Source organism: Peromyscus californicus, unplaced genomic scaffold (assembly GCF_007827085.1).
Source record: "Peromyscus californicus insignis strain IS unplaced genomic scaffold, ASM782708v3 Scaffold_19__1_contigs__length_69161282, whole genome shotgun sequence".
Taxonomy (NCBI): Eukaryota; Metazoa; Chordata; class Mammalia; order Rodentia; family Cricetidae; genus Peromyscus; species Peromyscus californicus.
In genome coordinates, this window is record NW_026294491.1 from 63,292,708 (window position 1) to 63,309,911 (window position 17,204).

Genomic DNA, 17,204 nt, shown 5'->3' on the forward strand with positions numbered 1-17,204 from the left:
CTCTGAGGTGGACACAGAGCTCTCATGTCTATTTGTGGGTCCTGTGGCAGGGCAGAGCTGCTCTGGTGGGCCCACACAGGCAAGGAACAGTTAATATAGAAGAGGAGACAGACAGTACTTGAATTTCAGCCATTCCTCATGGATATAGGCGCTCCAGTGGTCCAGGGTAGGGATGGTCATGGATGGAGGAGCTCCAGTGGTCCAGGGTGGGGATGATCATGGATGGAGGTGCTCCAGTGGTCCAGGGTGGGGATGGTCATGGATGGAGGTGCTCCAGTGGTCCAGGGTGGGGATGGTCATGGATGGAGATACTCCAGTGATATAGGGTGGGGATGGTCATGGATGCAGGCACTCCAATGATGCAGGGCAGGCATGGTCATGGATGCAGGCACTCCAATGATGCAGGGCAGGCATGGTCATGGATGCAGGCACTCCAATGGTGCAGGGTGGGGATGGTCATGGATGCAGGCACTCCAATGGTACAGGGTGGGGATGGTCATGGATGGAGGTGCTCCAGTGGTCAGGGTGGGGATGGTCATGGATGGAGGTGCTCCAGTGGTCAGGGTGGGGATGGTCATGGATGGAGGTGCTCCAGTGGTCCAGGGTGGGGATGGTCATGGATGGAGGTGCTCCAGTGGTCAGGGTGGGGATGGTCATGGATGGTGGTGCTCCAGTGGTCAGGGTGGGGATGGTCATGGATGGAGGAGCTCCAGTGGTCAGGGTGGGGATGGTCATGGATGGAGGTGCTCCAGTGGTCCAGGGTGGGCATGGTCATGGATGGAGGTGCTCCAGTGGTCAGGGTGGGGATGGTCATGGATAGAGGTGCTCCAGTGGTCCGGGGTGGGGATGGTCATGGATGGAGGTGCTCCAGTGGTCAGAGTGGGGATGGTCATGGATGGAGGTGCTCCAGTGGTCAGGGTGGGGATGGTCATGGATGGGGGTGCTCCAGTGGTCAGGGTGGGGATGGTCATGGATGGGGGTGCTCCAGTGGTCCGGGGTGGGCATGGTCATGGATGGAGGTGCTCCAGTGGTCCGGGGTGGGGATGGTCTGGTGCATGTGGCAGCAAGAGTGAGACCAAGAATGTGTTTGATGCCAGGCATGGTGGCTCACACTTTTAATTACAGCACTGGGGAGGCAGAGGCAGGAGAATCTGTGAGTTCCACACCAGCCTGGTCTACAGAGCGAGTTCCAGGCCAGTCAGAGCAGCCTAATGAGGCCCTGTGTTTTGTTTTTAACTATGGGTTTGCTCTCACAATGGTGCCCTGCGATGTCGGCCTGGTTAGAAGGTTGAATTCCTCCCCTGCAGCAATGCAAGGAGCATGTGGCTTTTGCATTGGGTTCAGGGTCCTTGAGGGCTGCTGAATTCCCCAGTAGCAAACTCTTCTAGCATCTGTGGTTGTCACCCTAGACATTCTGAGGTGGCTGATGTCATCTGGCTTACCTTTCCCTGTCGGGGAAGACTTGGCTGTTTCCTAGCAGATCCCAATGGGCATCAGAACAGGCATGCAAAGCACTTCATTTCCTCTTTCTTAAAATTTTTTTTATTACATGTGTAGAGTATTTTGCCTACATGTCTGCCTGTGTACCACCTGCATGCTGGGTGTCTGTAGAAGCTAGAAGAGAGCACCAGAAGTTACAGACAATTGTGAGCCATCATGCAGATGCTGAGAACTGAACTAGGTCCTCTGGAAGAGCAGCCAGTGCTCTTACCCACTGAGCCGTCTCTCCAGCAACCCTTTATTTCCCTATCGGCAAGGTCATCTTAGATCTTTGTGGGTTTCTCTGTTTTGTGCTCCAGAGTTCTTCCCCCAGTGTGTGTGTGTGTGTGTGTGTGTGTGTGTGTGTGTGTGTGTGTGCATGAGTGTGTGTTGTATGTGTTCACGTGGGTGTGGGCTCATGTGAATGCAGGCACATGTGTGTGGGCTTGGATAGGTGAGGCCAGAAGTCAACATTATGTAAGTTGCTCAACGACCCTCCACCTTGGTTTTAAGACAGGGTCTGTTGCTGAACCTAGAAGTCACTGATATGGTTAGAGTGGCTGGCCAATGGGCTCCAGGAATCCCCCTGTCTCCACTTCCACCCCCTGGTGACAAGTACAGGACACACAGTCAACTTTTACGCAGGGACTGGGGATACAGACTCAGGTCCCAGTGCTTGGGTGGCAGTCACGATACTTTCCAAGCCTTTACCTCAGCTTGTCACCCCAATGCTTGGGACAATATCTACTTTTCTCTCGGTCCTTCTTTGCGCTAGAGAAGCGTGTCTAGAACTTCCAGGAGTCCCTCTTGTCAGAAGCCCCTGAAGCTATCAGGATTGTACATTTTATTTATTTAGACAGGATCTCGTGTTTCCTAAACTAGCCTCGAACTCCCTGTGCAGCTGAGGCCGATCTTGATTTATGCTCTCCTCCTGAGTGCAGGAATTGCATTCCTGCACCACCACACCCTGTTCATGTGGTGCTGGGGATTGAACCCACGGTTTCAGGCATGTTGAGCAAGCACTCTACAACCAAGCGACATCTCCAGCCCCCAGGAGTATATATTTTCAATAGGTTGATTTGATATTATGTGAATTGTACCTCACAGAGGTGTTAAAAGACCATGAGCGTAAGTCAAGAAAAGGTTTCTTTGATATAACAAAAATATGAGTCATTACAATTACCTATAGGATTTCACCAAAAGAAACCAAAACAAAATGGTCCATCCTACATTATTTTCACTTCCTACAGGAAACACTACAAGAAAAAAGCCAACCACATCAGGGATTGCCAGGGGCTGAGGGGCTATCAAGGGCTATGGTGAAGTTTGGGGAGAACGGTGGAATTCAATTACAGTAGCAGATACAAAGCTCTCAGGACTATACATTGAAGAGAGTGAATTTTGCTAAATTTTTAAGTGGGAAAAACAAATGTAAAGACAAATGGGGGGGTGCTGGAGAGGTGGCTCAGAGGTTAAGAGCACTGGCTGTTCTTCCAGAGGCCCCAAATTCAATCCCCAGCAACCACATGGTGGCTCACAACCATCTATAATGAGATCTGGTGCCCTCTTCTGGCATGTAGACAGAACACTGTATGTGTAATAAATAAATAAATCTTTAAAAAAAAAGAAAGAAAGAAAGAAAAAATGGGGGCTGGAGAGATGATCATTTTCTTTTATTAAAAAAAATGAAGCTAGAGGGCTAGAGAGATGGCTCAGCTGAGGACCTGGGTTCCGTTCCCAGCATCCATGTGGCAGCTCACAACCATCTGTAATTCCAGTTCCAGGGGATCCAACACCATCTTCTTTCTGCCCTCTACAGGCACCAGGCACACATGTGGTGTGCATACATCCATGCAGACAAAACATTCATAGATATCAAATAAAAATCTTTAAAAATTAAAAAACTGAACCTAGGGAGAATATTTATTTATTAATTTATTTGTTTTTGAGACAGGGTCTCACTATGTAGCCCTGGCTGGCATCTGGGTCTCACAGTGTAGATCAGGCTGGCCTGAGACGCACAGAGATTGGATTGCCTTTGCTGAGATTAACTGTATGCATCATTACACTTGGCAAAAAATCTTTATCATTTAAAGCACAAGATCATTCTTGTCAACATAGAGAGTTTAGGTCCTGGGGTAAATGAAATCTTGTCTCAAAACAGTGAGAGTAAAAAATAACGACACCATTGTAATAAAAACATAATTTATTTAACCAGATAGTAGTAGATACTGTAGTTACCTGCTCTTAGTAAGTGGCCATTCTTCCTCTTTGTTCATTGAATTGAATTTTACAAAGCTAACTTTCTCTCGGGGTAACCTCATCAGAGAGAGAGAGAGAGAGAGAGAGAGAGAGAGAGAGAGAGAGAGAGAGAGAGAGAGAGAGGGAGGGAGAGAGTCAGAGGATACCTTGCTAGACTCAGTTTTTTCCTCCCACCATGTGACTCTGAGAATGGAACTCTGGTCCTCAGTCTCATCAACAATCTCCTTTACCTGCCAAGTCATCTTGCCAGTGGACTTGGTTGGCTTGGGAGTGCAGTTTAAGGGTACAGCCATCTTGTTGGGGGAAGTCAAGGCACTGAGATCGAAGCAATGGGAAAGCGGTCATGAGTGAGTCAGGCAACTAGCTTTGTAGAAGGTTCAGCATCAGGTGCTGCTCTTCCCAGGAACAACTTCTGTTCACAGCACTGAATGCAATCCCCCCCCCCCCCGAAAGATAGTATCTCAGTGTCCCCTTTGAACACCACATCAGAACCCTTACAGGACAAGCATGTCTCATTCTTTTACCCATAGCGTCCAGGGCCATGCCTAGCAAGGAGGTTGTAAGAACTAATGAATGAATAAGTTAAAAGATGTGTGAAGTTTGAAGTGAGCAAAGCTAAAACTCCTTTGGTCTGGGATTTGGGAGTTCAAGTTTACGTTAAGACTGTAGCTGTGCAAATCGGGGGACTTTTTGTTCGTGGGGGTGGGGGGTGGACTAAACAAGTAGCGGGAACACATACAGTCATGGGGTTACACATCTGTTGACATCAGCAGTCTTACGATTCCTCGGGGACTGGGGGAAGGGTGGAGTCTTGGGCCAGATGCTGGGTCATTTCAACTAGAGCCGGTGGCTGTGGAAGAGAGATATGGCTGGGGAAAGGAAGTGGGGGGACAGGACTGTGCTCCGAGGATGTCTAAGCGGGCAGAACAAGGGGAAGGAGGGGCCCTGAGGGCAGGGTAATCCGAGAGGAGATGGGGGGAGGGAGGTTTACTGTATTTCTAGAAGTCTGGGAGCCTGGGAGGAGTGGAGGGCCAGAGAGAGCTGGTGGGGAGTTGGAGACCGACCGCAGGAGGAAAAGGACAGAGCCAGGGAAATGTGTGGACAGGGAAATGGAGAGGCCTGTGTGAATGTGAGTTTTAAAATTTGCATATTTTCCCCATGACAAAAATAAGCCGCACGTGAGCCTGTGAGAGGTTATTTGCAACAGTGAGCAGGACCCAGCCGTGTGAGCAGCCGGGAGCTGGAGGGTCAGGATGAACGAAGGAATGCAACTCACCAGACGTAAGACCTTCCTTGTGAAGGAGGGTCAAGGCCTGCCAGAGAACACCAGCTCCCGAACCCCTGAACCCAGAAGATCCCATAAAGTCTGTACGGAATGTCCCAGAAGCCTCCCCTCCAGTTCCCTGGGTGGACCAGGCCCCTTGGATGAGGAGATGCCCCGGATGGATCGGGTTTTCTGTAGAGAATCACAGAGGTTGTGGGTCTCGAGCTTCCCCAGGCCCGGGGGCCCCAGGGTGGAACAGCCACACCTGCCTGAAGTTCTGAGGAAGAGGGCGGAAACAACCAGCGCCCGCCCTCACTCGCTCTCCCCACACTTGTGATAGGCTCTGCTGGGGCACTGTGTGCCACACAGCCTCACTTCCCGAAAGAGGCAACTGTATGTTTTAGACCCTGACATCCCTCCTGGTAGACCCAAGTGACATGCCTGGGGTCAGTGTGGGTCCTAGATTCCCTGGGTGACTGACTGTTCATCTGGATGGAGCCATGGCCTCTCATGTTGCTGCTGCTGTGCCTACAGGATTGTGTCTCAGGTGAGAGGTGGGGGCTGAGAAGAGAAAGACCACTTCCTCCTGTCTGGTCCCCCCCCCCCCCCCATTGCCTTTTTCTTGCTCCACTGTCTTCATGTTTTGTGGGTTGGGGAAGGAGACTGGGCTGACTTGGTGGGTCTTTACCAGGGACCAGTGAGAAGGTCCCATGCTAATATCTGGCCCCAGGCAGAGCCTCACCAGGCCTCACACAGAGGGTGTAGCTGTGTCCTCTATATTGGCCTTTATCTGCTGGGTTTCCTTGGTATGGAGAATTTCCTCACAGAAATTGCCCGTTTGCCCTTTGTCTGTCGAGAGAGTTCTGACTGGTGCTGTTGTGAGTTCTTGTAGCATGTCTGCACACTTTGAAGTCCCTTTTTCTCGGAATGCTGATGCCATATCCGGTCCCTCTGCTCTGACCTGAAGGGAACCAATCCCCAAAGGCCTTTCCCTACTCAGGGCTACTCTCTGCAGGAGGCTCACCCATTCCTGCCTTCCTGGCTGCCAAGGCAACCACTTACCACTTCCTTTTCTGTCCTGGGTGTGGTGAGTGTTGGCAAACCCACTCCTCACTGTTGGACAAAGTGAAGGCACCAGTGAACCCAGGACCCCTCGAGGCTTCCTCCAGGTGGCCCCACCTCTGTTGCTCAGCAGGCAGGGAGAAGGTTGTTCTCAAAACACCGCTCAGCAGAGGTGAATAGGAGAGGCCCGCTCTGTTCTGTTGTTGACTTTGCAAGGGAAGAAGACTCTCAGAGCTTCTGCTAAGGTGACAAGTGGCTTCGGGGGTCTTGTGTGTAGCTGCTCTCTCCCTCTGTCCCCCGAATCATCCTGCTACCTCTGTCTCTAATTTCTTCAACAGATTGGATTATGAAGGACACAGACCGCTTTCATGTATTCATTTGTATTCATTCTTTCTCTCTCCCTCGTGTGTGTGTGTGTGTGTGTGTGTGTGTGTGTGTGTGTGTGTGTGTGTGTTAAACACACATGTGCAGACCCGGCCATCCTCTTGCCCTGCCCCCCAGCCCATCGCTGGGTCCAGGTGCTAGGCATTTTTCAAGAGTCTTGGGATTTGAACTCAGGCTCTCATTCATGCTCAGCAGTCTCACTCATGAACTCTCTCCCCAGCCCTCTTTTCCAGCCCTCTTTTCTCTTTAGAGACAGGCTTTTGTTTCCCGGCTAGCCTGAACTCACTAGGTGTCCCAGGTTAGCCTTAAACTCTGTATCTTCTTCCCTCATGCTGTTAACGGGTTTGTGTCACATCTCATGAGTACAGAGGCCAGATGCTCTACCAGGCATGTCTAGCCTATGGTCTGCAGACCCAAGCACCCTGGGAAAGCTAGGACTTGCCTAATACAATTACAGATGACAAAGTCAAGTTGCCATGTCAAAACATTTGATGAAGAGTGTGGATAACGTGGATTCCATCAGCCGGCTCATCAGTGGGGACCGGGCTCAAGTGTATGGTGGCAGGCTTTATCTACGGGTTTTATGAAACTGGAATATTTAAAAATTAAGCACCATGGAGAGTGCTATTTGAAAGGTATTCAAACAGAGGGTAGAGGCGTGGCTCAGTAGTGCTTGCCTGACATGTTTGAGGCACTGGGTGTGATCCCCATCATGACATACAAAACCAAGAGGAGAGAGTGGAGAGGGAAGAGAGAAAGAGGAGGCGGAAGCATTATTACTAGGAGAAATAACTCTTCATCATTTTCCTAGATACTGGACCTTTTCATCACATCAGTAGTTTGGGCTCTCAAGTCCAGAGCTAGACCTGTTTGTGTCTGCATATCTGTCTCAGGCAGAGCCTGGGTCTGTTCCGAATTACTGGGCATCGCTGAAGACCAGATGATATCCAGAGGAAGAGACTGTATCTGGTGGAACGCTCCTGTAGGGTTGTTTCCTCACTGAACTGAGGTCTCCTCCATCAGACTGGCAGCCAGTTGTTAGTGGGGCGTGCCTCGTCAGACTCCCTGAGGGCGGGGCTGCGCTTCGCCTCATGCTGATCTCCGTGAAAGCCAGGGCTGCATCCTCCTCTCCCCTTGCCTCCAGCTGCCAGTTTCAAGATGGCTTCTTCTTCCTCTCCAGACCTTGCTCAGCAAGTCCTATCTCCCCAGGTCTCTCCATTGAGAACGTGTACCGGAAAGTGCGGCAGCGTGAAGGGGAGTCTCTGTCGGTGCAGTGCTCCTACAAGAACCTCCGGAACCGTGTGGAGGGCAAGGCTTGGTGCAAAGTGAAGAAGAAGAAGTGTGAGCTGAACTTCACCCGGGGCTGGGTGAAGGGGCCCAGCTACTCAATAAGGGATGATGCCAAGGCCAAGGTGGTCTACATCACCATGGAGGCCCTCAGGGTCCAGGACTCCGGACGGTACTGGTGCATGCGTAACACGGCTGGGAATCTCTACCCCTTGGTGGGTTTCCAGCTGGAAGTACATCCAGGTGAGCAGACCTACTACCCAGAGCTGGCATGGGTGGGATAGTATAATAATGGTTCTTCACTATGGACATCTTCCTATCACCATTTTCCAAAGAAAGTGAGTTTTATCAAACTTTGTGTGGCTCTGGCCTTGTCCTTGTGCAGAGGAGAGACTGGGACTCAGGACCATGCTTTGTTTTATTTAGTTATCTGAACAACATAGGCTCACCCAGCTGGGGATGTGCCCGGCTCTGTTACAGGCTTGGAGAATATAACCAGCGACAGTCCTGCCCTGTGGGGATGCCAGACAGTAACACTTCATCCAGACAGATCACTGCATAGCACGATGCATGTGCCTAGACAGCAGTGGTGAACTAGTTACTCAGTGTCAGGGGCCCCGGGTGAGGAGAGCTCTCTCTCATGCTTGGAAGGGCATCTGTAGGGAGAGACTGATGAGCATAGGCACTGAGGTGAGATTCAGTAAGGTCTGCAAAAGGATTGGTGTAGCTGGTCCACTCTAAGTGTGGGGGAGAGGGCTAGGAGAAAAGGAACAGTAAGTTTTATAGTAATCGGTTGCACTTATTTGCTTGTTTATTTGGGGGCAGGGTCTCACTATGTAGCCTTGGCTGGCCTGGAACTCACAGAGATCCCCCTGCCTCTGCCTCCTGAGTGCTAGAATTAAAGGTGTGCACTACTACACCAGGCTAATGTAATGCTTTTATTTCAGTTTGGAGAGTCATGTGGTTCTGAATTCCATGATACAGAGCGGTGTCTAGTTCTAACTGCAACAGGAAGAGAAATGTGTTGTATCTTTCTTCGCTCCCCCACTTTGTGGATGTGTGTGTAGATGTATGTGGGGGGTACTGTGTACATGTGGAGGCCAGAGGTCAAGCTCAGGTGTCACTCCTTAGGAGCTGTCCACCTTGGTTTTGAAACAGGATTTCTCACCGCCCTGGAGCACGACAGATGGGCTACGATAGCTCCCTGATGCCCAGATTAAAAGCACATACCAGTGTGCCCAGGTCCTCATGCTTTCAAGGCAAGCACTTGACCAAGTGAGCCATGTCTTCAGCCCCTTCTCTGTAAGGCAGCCATCACTGCTTACAGACAGTGGGAGAGTGTGAGAGGAGGCAATGAGACCAAGCTGGATGCCGGACTGGAAACAGCAGTGGCTTGAACAAGTGGGATTTGGACACTTAACAAGGACTGTGGAGGCCCAGCCCCTCGATAGTCCCCTCCCAGGGTCCAGGAAGAATCTACAACCAGCTGATAATTTGATCTTTGATGAAAAGAAAGGAATCTACATACATGAAACTCTTTAGTTTGTACATTTTATTATTCTGAGTAATTCTCTCTCTACACAGCTTCTATTCTGCTCTCATGCCTAGCTTCTTTCTTGCCTGATTTGTCTCTACATATATTTGCTGTCCCCTCTCAGTTCTATCTTAATTCCTTCATCTTGGTTCTGCCCCATCTAGGTTCTCATCCATCTCGTTCCTTCCCATTTCAGCTCCTCTCCATCTCCTTCTCTCTCCTCTTGTTCTTCCCCATCTGACTCTTCCTCATCTTCCATCTTGTTCCTCTGGTATTCTCTTCTAGCCCTTCAATCTAGTTCTTTCCCATCCAGTCTGTTCCTCTCCAGTCTTACCCATCTAGTTCTTCTGTTCTCTTGTCTCTTCTCTGTCTCACCCTCAAGTTCTCTCTTCAAAAATCCTCCTCTCTGTCTCCTTATACCTCAGTTCCCTCAAGTCTCTGAGGTGCTCAGTTATAAAACACAAGCAATAGCAATCCTCTGGCAGAGCAAGGTCACCAGGCTTGAATTCTTACAGAGTCATAAAGGCAAATAAGAGTTTTCCTCAGGCAGTGACCACCAGGCTTTCTTTTACAACTCAAAAAGGGAGTGGTAAAGGAGGAGGTCAACTGAGAGCTAATGATCAGTTAGTGTATCAAGAAGGGGATCTATGTGCTTAGTCTCTGCTTTTTTAGACTTTCTGTATATTTTGGAGTGAGGGCAGATTTGCCCGAGGGGGAGAATGGAAAAGAATGTTGATTCCTCAGTAGCTGGGAGATGGTAGCATTTATGGAGTTAGGGAACCCCCAAAGAGAGCTCATCTGGATGGAAATCAAGAGCCCTGTTGACTCATGTGAGGGCACATTCTGGGATCCAGGTAGAGAGATGAAGCAGGCAGCTGAAGTGTTAGTGACAGGGCACTGGGGTGCGCACTTGAAAGTGTCTCTATGAAGATAGTCACGGGCATTTAAAGGTCACTGCCTAGGGCTGGAGAGGAGCACTAAAGGATAAGGGGTGTCTTCAGCACATTTCAGTAAAACTGTGCATCATAAATGAAGAGAAAAATGAAGAGAAAAATCTCTCTCTCGTGTACAGAAAGAAGAGAGAAGAGTCTGAGCAGAGATGTGGGGTCCCTACATTTACAGAACAGGAAAGGGTGAGGATCCAGCAAGTGTCAGGGGAAAGTCACCAGTTATTATAAATTCACCAGCCACCTGCCGGGTCCTTCTCCCCTGACCTGAGCACATCTCCATCCTCCCTGGTGTGAACCAGGAAGAGTTTTCCCTCACCTGCGAGGCTGGGTCTCATTACTTTGCTCTGGTCCATGTCAACCCTAGAAGAAGGGAAAACTGACTCTGGGGTCTTCATTTGGAGGAATGCCATCACAAAATGGACTTACATTTCTGTCATCACTTCTCTTATCATTGTGTGTGTGCGTGTATATGTGTGCGAGTGCGTGTGCGTGCGTGCGTGCGTGTGTGTGTGTGTGTGTGTGTGTGTGTGTGTGTGTGTGTGTGTGTAAGCCAGTGAACAACCTTAGGTATGATTCCTAGGTACCATCCATCACTCTTTTATTTTCTTTGAGACAGGGTCTGTCACTAACCTGGAACTTGCCCGGTAGGTTAGACTATCTGGCCGGTGACCCCAGGGATTCTCCTGCCTCTGCCTCACCTGCACTGGGGTTGTAAGCATGTGCACCATGCTTGGGTTCTGGGGGTTGAACTCATGTTTGCATGGCAAGCACATACTGACTGAGCTGTCCCTCCAGATCTTCATTTTCTGCTTCAGAGGGGTAATCATGGGGAGCTTCAACTTTGCTCATGTTTTCAGTTGAGAGGAAAAATCCCCTGCCAATGACCATGTGGCTCAGTGGGAAAAGACACGTGATGCAAAACCTGATGATCTGAGCTCGATCTCTGGGACCAGGTAGTAGGAGAGAGCTGACTCCTGTAAGTTGTCCATTGATCTCCATTTTCATACCAGGTGCCCACCCCAAAATAAGGAAAATGTTTTTTAAAAAGTATCTAAGCCTCAGCCCAATTACAACTCGAATAGCAGTACGTGCACCACCCCAGCAACCAGGCCTTGTAGCCCAGGGCAACTGAGGCAGGGAAGCAGCTGCTCTCCTGCACAGCTCTTCATCTTTGGAGGTGGGATGGTTTCCTCTTGGTCTGTTTATTGATGCTTCCTCCCGCACGCACTGCTGTGCTGAGTAGGAATGAGGAAAGGCACGAGAGGCGTGACTCAGCGGGCAGGTGTGGGAGCCCCGCTACTGGCTGAGTCCTTTCCTGCCAGTGCTTTGAGAATCTCTCGTGTGCATGCCCAGCTCTTGCTCCATCAAGGCTCCCCCTGTTATTGGGGTGTCCTAAGGGGGGTCTAAGCCATAAGGTGGCCTCTGCCTGCATCTTGCCCTCCCCTACATTGATTTTCAGAGTTCGTTGCTGTGAACAGCGGCTCAGGCCTCCCTGCACAGTGACCACTGGCCTCAGGAATGTGTCTTTTCTATGCCTAGTAGAGGGGTGGGAAGTCTTTCTCTGTCTTTCCTGCGGAGACGGACCTGTGGCTCCCCACAAGACTCAGAGCTCTTGATTGCAGTTCCCACATGCTGTCCAGCCCCAGGCTGCTGCTGCTGGTGCTAAAGCCTTGGAATGATGGTGTGGGGGGCAGGAACTGCTCCTGTGTGTCTTAGTGAACCCCGAGGAGGGTGTCTGACCATAGCTCTTCCTTGTAGTTTCCTCTTGAATTTGGGACCCTAGTGCCTCTCTGTCCCAATTCTGGTCCCCAGCTGACATTATTAAGCAGCTGCCTTTTTACAGCATCATATTATAGAAATATCTCTTAAACTCAAAGGGGGCTTGAGATGGCTCAAATGGGTAACAGCACTTGCTATCAAGCCCGATGACCCAGGTTCAAATCCCAGGACCCATCTGATGAAATGCCAGAACTGACTCCTGCAAGCTGTCCCCGAACCTCCCCGTGTGTACTGTGCACACACACAAACACACACACTTACACACTAAATCAATGTCATTTGAAAAGGCAATCTCTTTGATGCTCTTGATTGAGAAGAGCCTGGAAAGTGACTGGGGGCTAGGAAGGAAGATGGCTCTGTGCTCTGGGATCAGGCCTGATAGGGGAGGCTGAAGAGATTGTCCCAGGGTCTCCCTTGCTCACGTGTCTACTTCCTCCTTCCTGTCACTCTCTGAAAGAACGCACACCTGACACTCAGAGGCCAAGCCCAAACTCACAGGCGGGTTCTCCCCAGTGTCCGCACAGCTGAGGGTCTATGAATTCTGTCCCTGGCACTCAAGTCTCTGGCTTCATCTAATTCTTCTTCCTCTCTGGTCCCTCAGCCCTCACAACTGAGAGAAACACTCCTCCCACGCATCTAACCAACACCTTGGAGAGTGGATTTGTCACAACGGGCCAGGTCCCCATTTCAGGCCCTCACAACCCTGTCACCTCTGACGTGACTGTGTTCACATCTGGACTCCTCACCTTGGCCTCAGGGACCATCGCACCAACCCCTGTGACAAGCTACAGTGTCACCGATACCAGTGGCGCCCTCACAGAGCCCGGGAGGAGCACAAAGTCCCGGCCAGTGACCGTGTCTCCTAGCAATGCGAGACCCTTCTCTGCTGACCCAGTGACCACCTCCACCGTGTCCAGACACCTGAGCAGCGGCTTGTCCACCACGGGGATGTGGCACCAGTTACCCCCCAACAGGTTATGTGATACTTTATCAGGAGTGGCCTCAGCTTTCAGAGCCCAACAAATCTCAAGAGGCCACTCTTGCATCCAACACTTCCTATTGCCCCCCAAGAACTCAGTGAGGATCACTGCTGTTCAGCAGTGAATTGTGGGAAATGGGGAGGGTCACAACAGAAGGCAATGGGGATGAGGGTCAAGACTGTGGATGGAGAGGAGAGGGGAGGGCCAGGGCAAGGGGTTGGGAAGTGGGAAGTGTGGATGCTCTCTTTGGGTTCCCCCAGACCCTGAGGTGAGGACCAGCATTTTACCCAGCACACTGGGAAGAGGCAGGAAGTGGGACAGAGATTGGAAGTCCGCTGGCAAACCGTGCCTGAGGCAGCCTCTGCTGTGCACACGAGAGCGCCATCCCACTGGGCAACTTGAGTCAGATGCCCGCTCAAGGTCAAGGGATCTAGGACAGGGATATGTCACCTCCCGCTCTCCATCGGCATGGGAGCATGAAGGACTTCAGCACAAAGGACAATGCAGACCCGGGGGTCACATGGAGGGGGTGACACATGGAGGGGGGTCACATGGAGGGTGTCACATGGAGGGGGGTCACATAGAGGGGGTCACATGGAGGGGGTCACATGGAGGGAGTCACAAGGAGGGCGGTCACATGGAGGGGGGTCACCTGGAGGGGGGTCACATGGAGGGCGGTCACATGGAGAGGGTCACATGGAGGGGGTGCTCCCGATACAGAAGACAGAGGGGGCAAGAGGCGTCCTCAGTCACTGTGGAGGAAACAGTCTTGATCTCTTCAGCCCCAGTGGCCATTCTGTGGGACTCTTGTCTTCACTGATGAAGGATGTGAGGATACTGGAGGAGAGGTATCAAGTGCGGATGTTCCTCCTGCCTGGTGACATACTTCCTGGGACTCTGGTGTCTCCTTTCTCGTCCCACATCTGAGAGAGAGACAGAGACAGAGAGACAGACACACACACACACAGAGACAGACACACACACACAGAGACAGAGACAGACAGAGGGGGAGAGAAAGAGAGAGAGCGAGCGAGCATCTCCCTGTAGAGTGTGCTGTGAGGATGCCTGCTGGTTCTTACTCTTCTGCTGTCCTGCCTCCTCAGGTCCCAGGAGACTTACCTCACTGCGATGGTGGTGGTGCTGACATTCCTTCTTACGCCTGTGGTGTTGGTAATGGGCTATGGGTTTTGGAAGAAGAGGCACATGGGAAGTAAGTAGAGTCACCCCTGGCTCCCAGGACCGAGATCTGGTCCCTACTCTAAGGACTGTGACACAGAGTCTTGGCTGGGGAATATCCCTCTCTGTTTCCAGTCAAGATGACCAGTGACACCCAGTGAGGAGGAGGGTGGCCAGTTGTGGGTGGCCCCACATGTCCCTTAAGGGGATGAAGGAACAACACAGAGTCCGGAGGGTCAAAGATCACCCAGGGGCATTGGGGCACCGAGTGCAGGGCATGGCCCTTCTTCACCTCTCTGTTTGTCGTAGGCTACAACTTGGGCAGCAACTCGGCTAAACCCTGGATACACCTTCCTGAAGGACCAGAGACGCTGTGGAAGCCTGCTTGGTCTAAGATAGCTCAGTGATCTGGGAAGCCGATTCCAGTGGGTTCAGAGGCCAGAAGAGGACCGAAGACAGGCAGTGACCCTGGGGCAGGAGGATGCACAGCTGCCTTCCTTTCACCACGACCACTGTGTTCTCAGCTTCCCTCTGTTCCCTACAAACTTCTCCAGATGTTTGGAGACAGGAGCCAGGACTCATGAGCCCTCGAGGCAGCCAATGTCTCTAGAGTCCTGTTCTGGATGAGAAGGGACAGTGACTAAGGCCTGGGGACACAAAGGCATTGGTAGTAGGAGGTCTCAGAGCTGACCAAGGCCACGTGTCTTCTGATGTGCCCTGACTGTGGCTGCTGGCCCTTCTGTCCCGGAAGCCTGCAGATCCCACATGTCACTTGGTTCCTGCCTGCCAGCCCCTCTCAGGCCAGCGAGAGCCTTCAGCTACAGCAACAGCCTTTCCCAAGATGGCTGCAAAGGCTGAATGTGGACTCCTCCACTCCAGTTCTGGCTCCCATGCTACAGTGATGAACTCATGGAGGAGACTGAGGGCACAGACTATGCCTTGGGGTGTCTGTAGCCCCATTAAGAGGGCCCCTCCTCCAGACAGTGGGGTTGGCCATGGAGCATTCAAGATCACTTCTGAGAAAAGGCCACATGGAGCTGCCCTGCTGAAAACAGCAGTAGATGGAGGGTTGGTCTAGAGAATTGATACCAGATTCTAGGATGGAAAGATGGGGAGACACATGGACATGCAGATATGGGGAGATACACACACACACACACACACACACACACACACACACACACACACACACAGGGAGAGCGAGAGAGAGAGACATACAGGCAGAGGAACAGACAGACAGAGACAGACAGAGAGAAAAGGAGAGAGAAATCTGCCTCTGGGCAGCAAAGAACCTGCTATGAGCCACCCTCCTCGTTGAGCAACAGGACCACTTCTCCAGGCAGGGGTGGAGCCCCTGGGGTCCAATGGCCTACTGACTCTGTCTCCTTCCTATACACAGCTCAGACTTGACCACTCTATCTAGATCATTGGTCCAGAGTGGAACAGGGATGACTGTGGGCTAAGGGCTGTGAGCCATGGGCTATGGGCTGTGGACTGTGAGCTACAGGCTGTGGACTGTGGGCTGTGGACTGTGGGCCATGGGTTGTGGACTCCAGGCTATAGGCTGTGGACTGTGGGCTGTGGACTGTGGACTGTGGGCTGTGGACTGTGGACTATGGGCTGTGGACTGTGGACTGTGGACTGAACTGTCTCACTAGTAGGGATGCACACTAGCCCATGGAGGCTTGAAAGGTCCCTGAGCCAAACGCAGCATCTACACCCTCAGCCCTGAGTCAGGGGCCCTAATGGGACAACAAACGTCACAGTCAGGAGGGTAACACAGCTGGGCCTTGGTTCACACTCCAGGATGGCTTTGAGGAGAGAGGAAGAGCAAAGGTGTAGCTTGGGGACAGAAGGGAGGAACTTCCAGTAGAGCGTGACAGCTCAGGCTGAGAAAGAAGGACAGACAGACAGATCCACACATACACACAGATCTCTGGCTAGCAAGCAATCAGTGCAGAGTCACCTCCCTAGTGGTTATCTGGGGGGATAAAGTCACACCACCTCCAGCGTCCCACCTCCATTCCTGGCCCTGACAGCCCTGTTTCATGGACGGCAGATGGACAGACAGTCAGGCATAAGAACCAGTGGTCCCTGTGTGATCCTGATCAAACCACTAACCCTATTAGGGCCTCAGTTTTCCCTCTTGTGAAAGGGGACAATGGTTCCTCCCTGTAAGGGGTGTTTGTGGGATGCAGTGAAATGACATAAAGACTCTGCGACCCTGCGAGCGTCTCTTGATTATTTTCCTGAAATTCCTTCCTGTTCTGCTGTTCATTAGGAACTGGGGGGGGGGGGGCGCTCAGTGTTTGTCCAGTTGCTGTGACTGAAATGCTCTGACCAGGGGCTGCAAAGACGGCCCCATGGTTAACATGCTTATGAACCTGCGAAGACTCAGGTTCAGTTTCCAGCACCCACACTGGGCAGCACATACCTGCCTGTAACTCCAGTTCCAGATATCTGATGCCCCGTTCTGGCCTCCTCAGGCACCTTGTACACATGGTGCGTATAAACTATTACAGATACACACAAATACACCCAATCAAAAAAATTTTTTAAAAAAACAGCCACTCTGACCAAAAGCAACCTGGGGAGGAAAGGGTTTATTTGGCTTATGCTTCCAGGTCACAGTCCATCTTTGAAAGAAGTCAGGACAGGAAATCAAGCAGGGCCTGAAGAAGAGGTCATGAAGGAACGCATTCTGCTGGCTTCACCGTTCACAGGCTTGTCCTTCCTTAGCTTTCTTGTAGAGCAGGACCTCTTGCCAAGGGAATGGTGTCTCCCACAGTGGACTGGACCCTCCTATATCAGCTAACAACCAAGGCAATCCCCCAGAGACATGTCCACAGGCCAATCTGATCAGGGTAACCCCTCAATTGAGGCTCCCTTCTCAGGAGACTCTAGGCTGTGTCAAGTTGACAGTAAGTGTCAACTTTTCTGATCTCCCCTTGTCTCCTCCCCTTCTGGGCTCACACACGGATGTAGCAGCTCTGTGATGGTGGCTGTATTAGCACTTTTCAGTTGCTGTGATTAAACACTATTGTGGG

The 17,204-nt window shown here is 51.4% G+C and overlaps 1 protein-coding gene across 2 annotated transcripts; it reads left to right on the forward strand.

Annotated features, from left to right (window-relative positions):
- The first annotated feature begins 7,299 nt into the window (after positions 1-7,299).
- Positions 7,300-16,384, forward strand: Treml2 (triggering receptor expressed on myeloid cells like 2). 2 transcript variants are annotated; one of them, XM_052743993.1, is made up of 4 exons: positions 7,300-7,981; positions 12,603-12,975; positions 14,085-14,191; positions 14,467-16,384. In XM_052743993.1, the coding sequence occupies exons 1-4, from the start codon at positions 7,543-7,545 to the stop codon at positions 14,562-14,564; spliced, it is 1,017 nt and encodes a 338-aa protein (XP_052599953.1). In that variant the 5' UTR covers positions 7,300-7,542; the 3' UTR covers positions 14,565-16,384. The 2 variants fall into 2 exon arrangements, with proteins under 2 accessions (XP_052599953.1, XP_052599954.1); XM_052743994.1 differs by having other exon boundaries at positions 12,759-12,975.
- Positions 16,385-17,204: the final 820 nt, after the last annotated feature.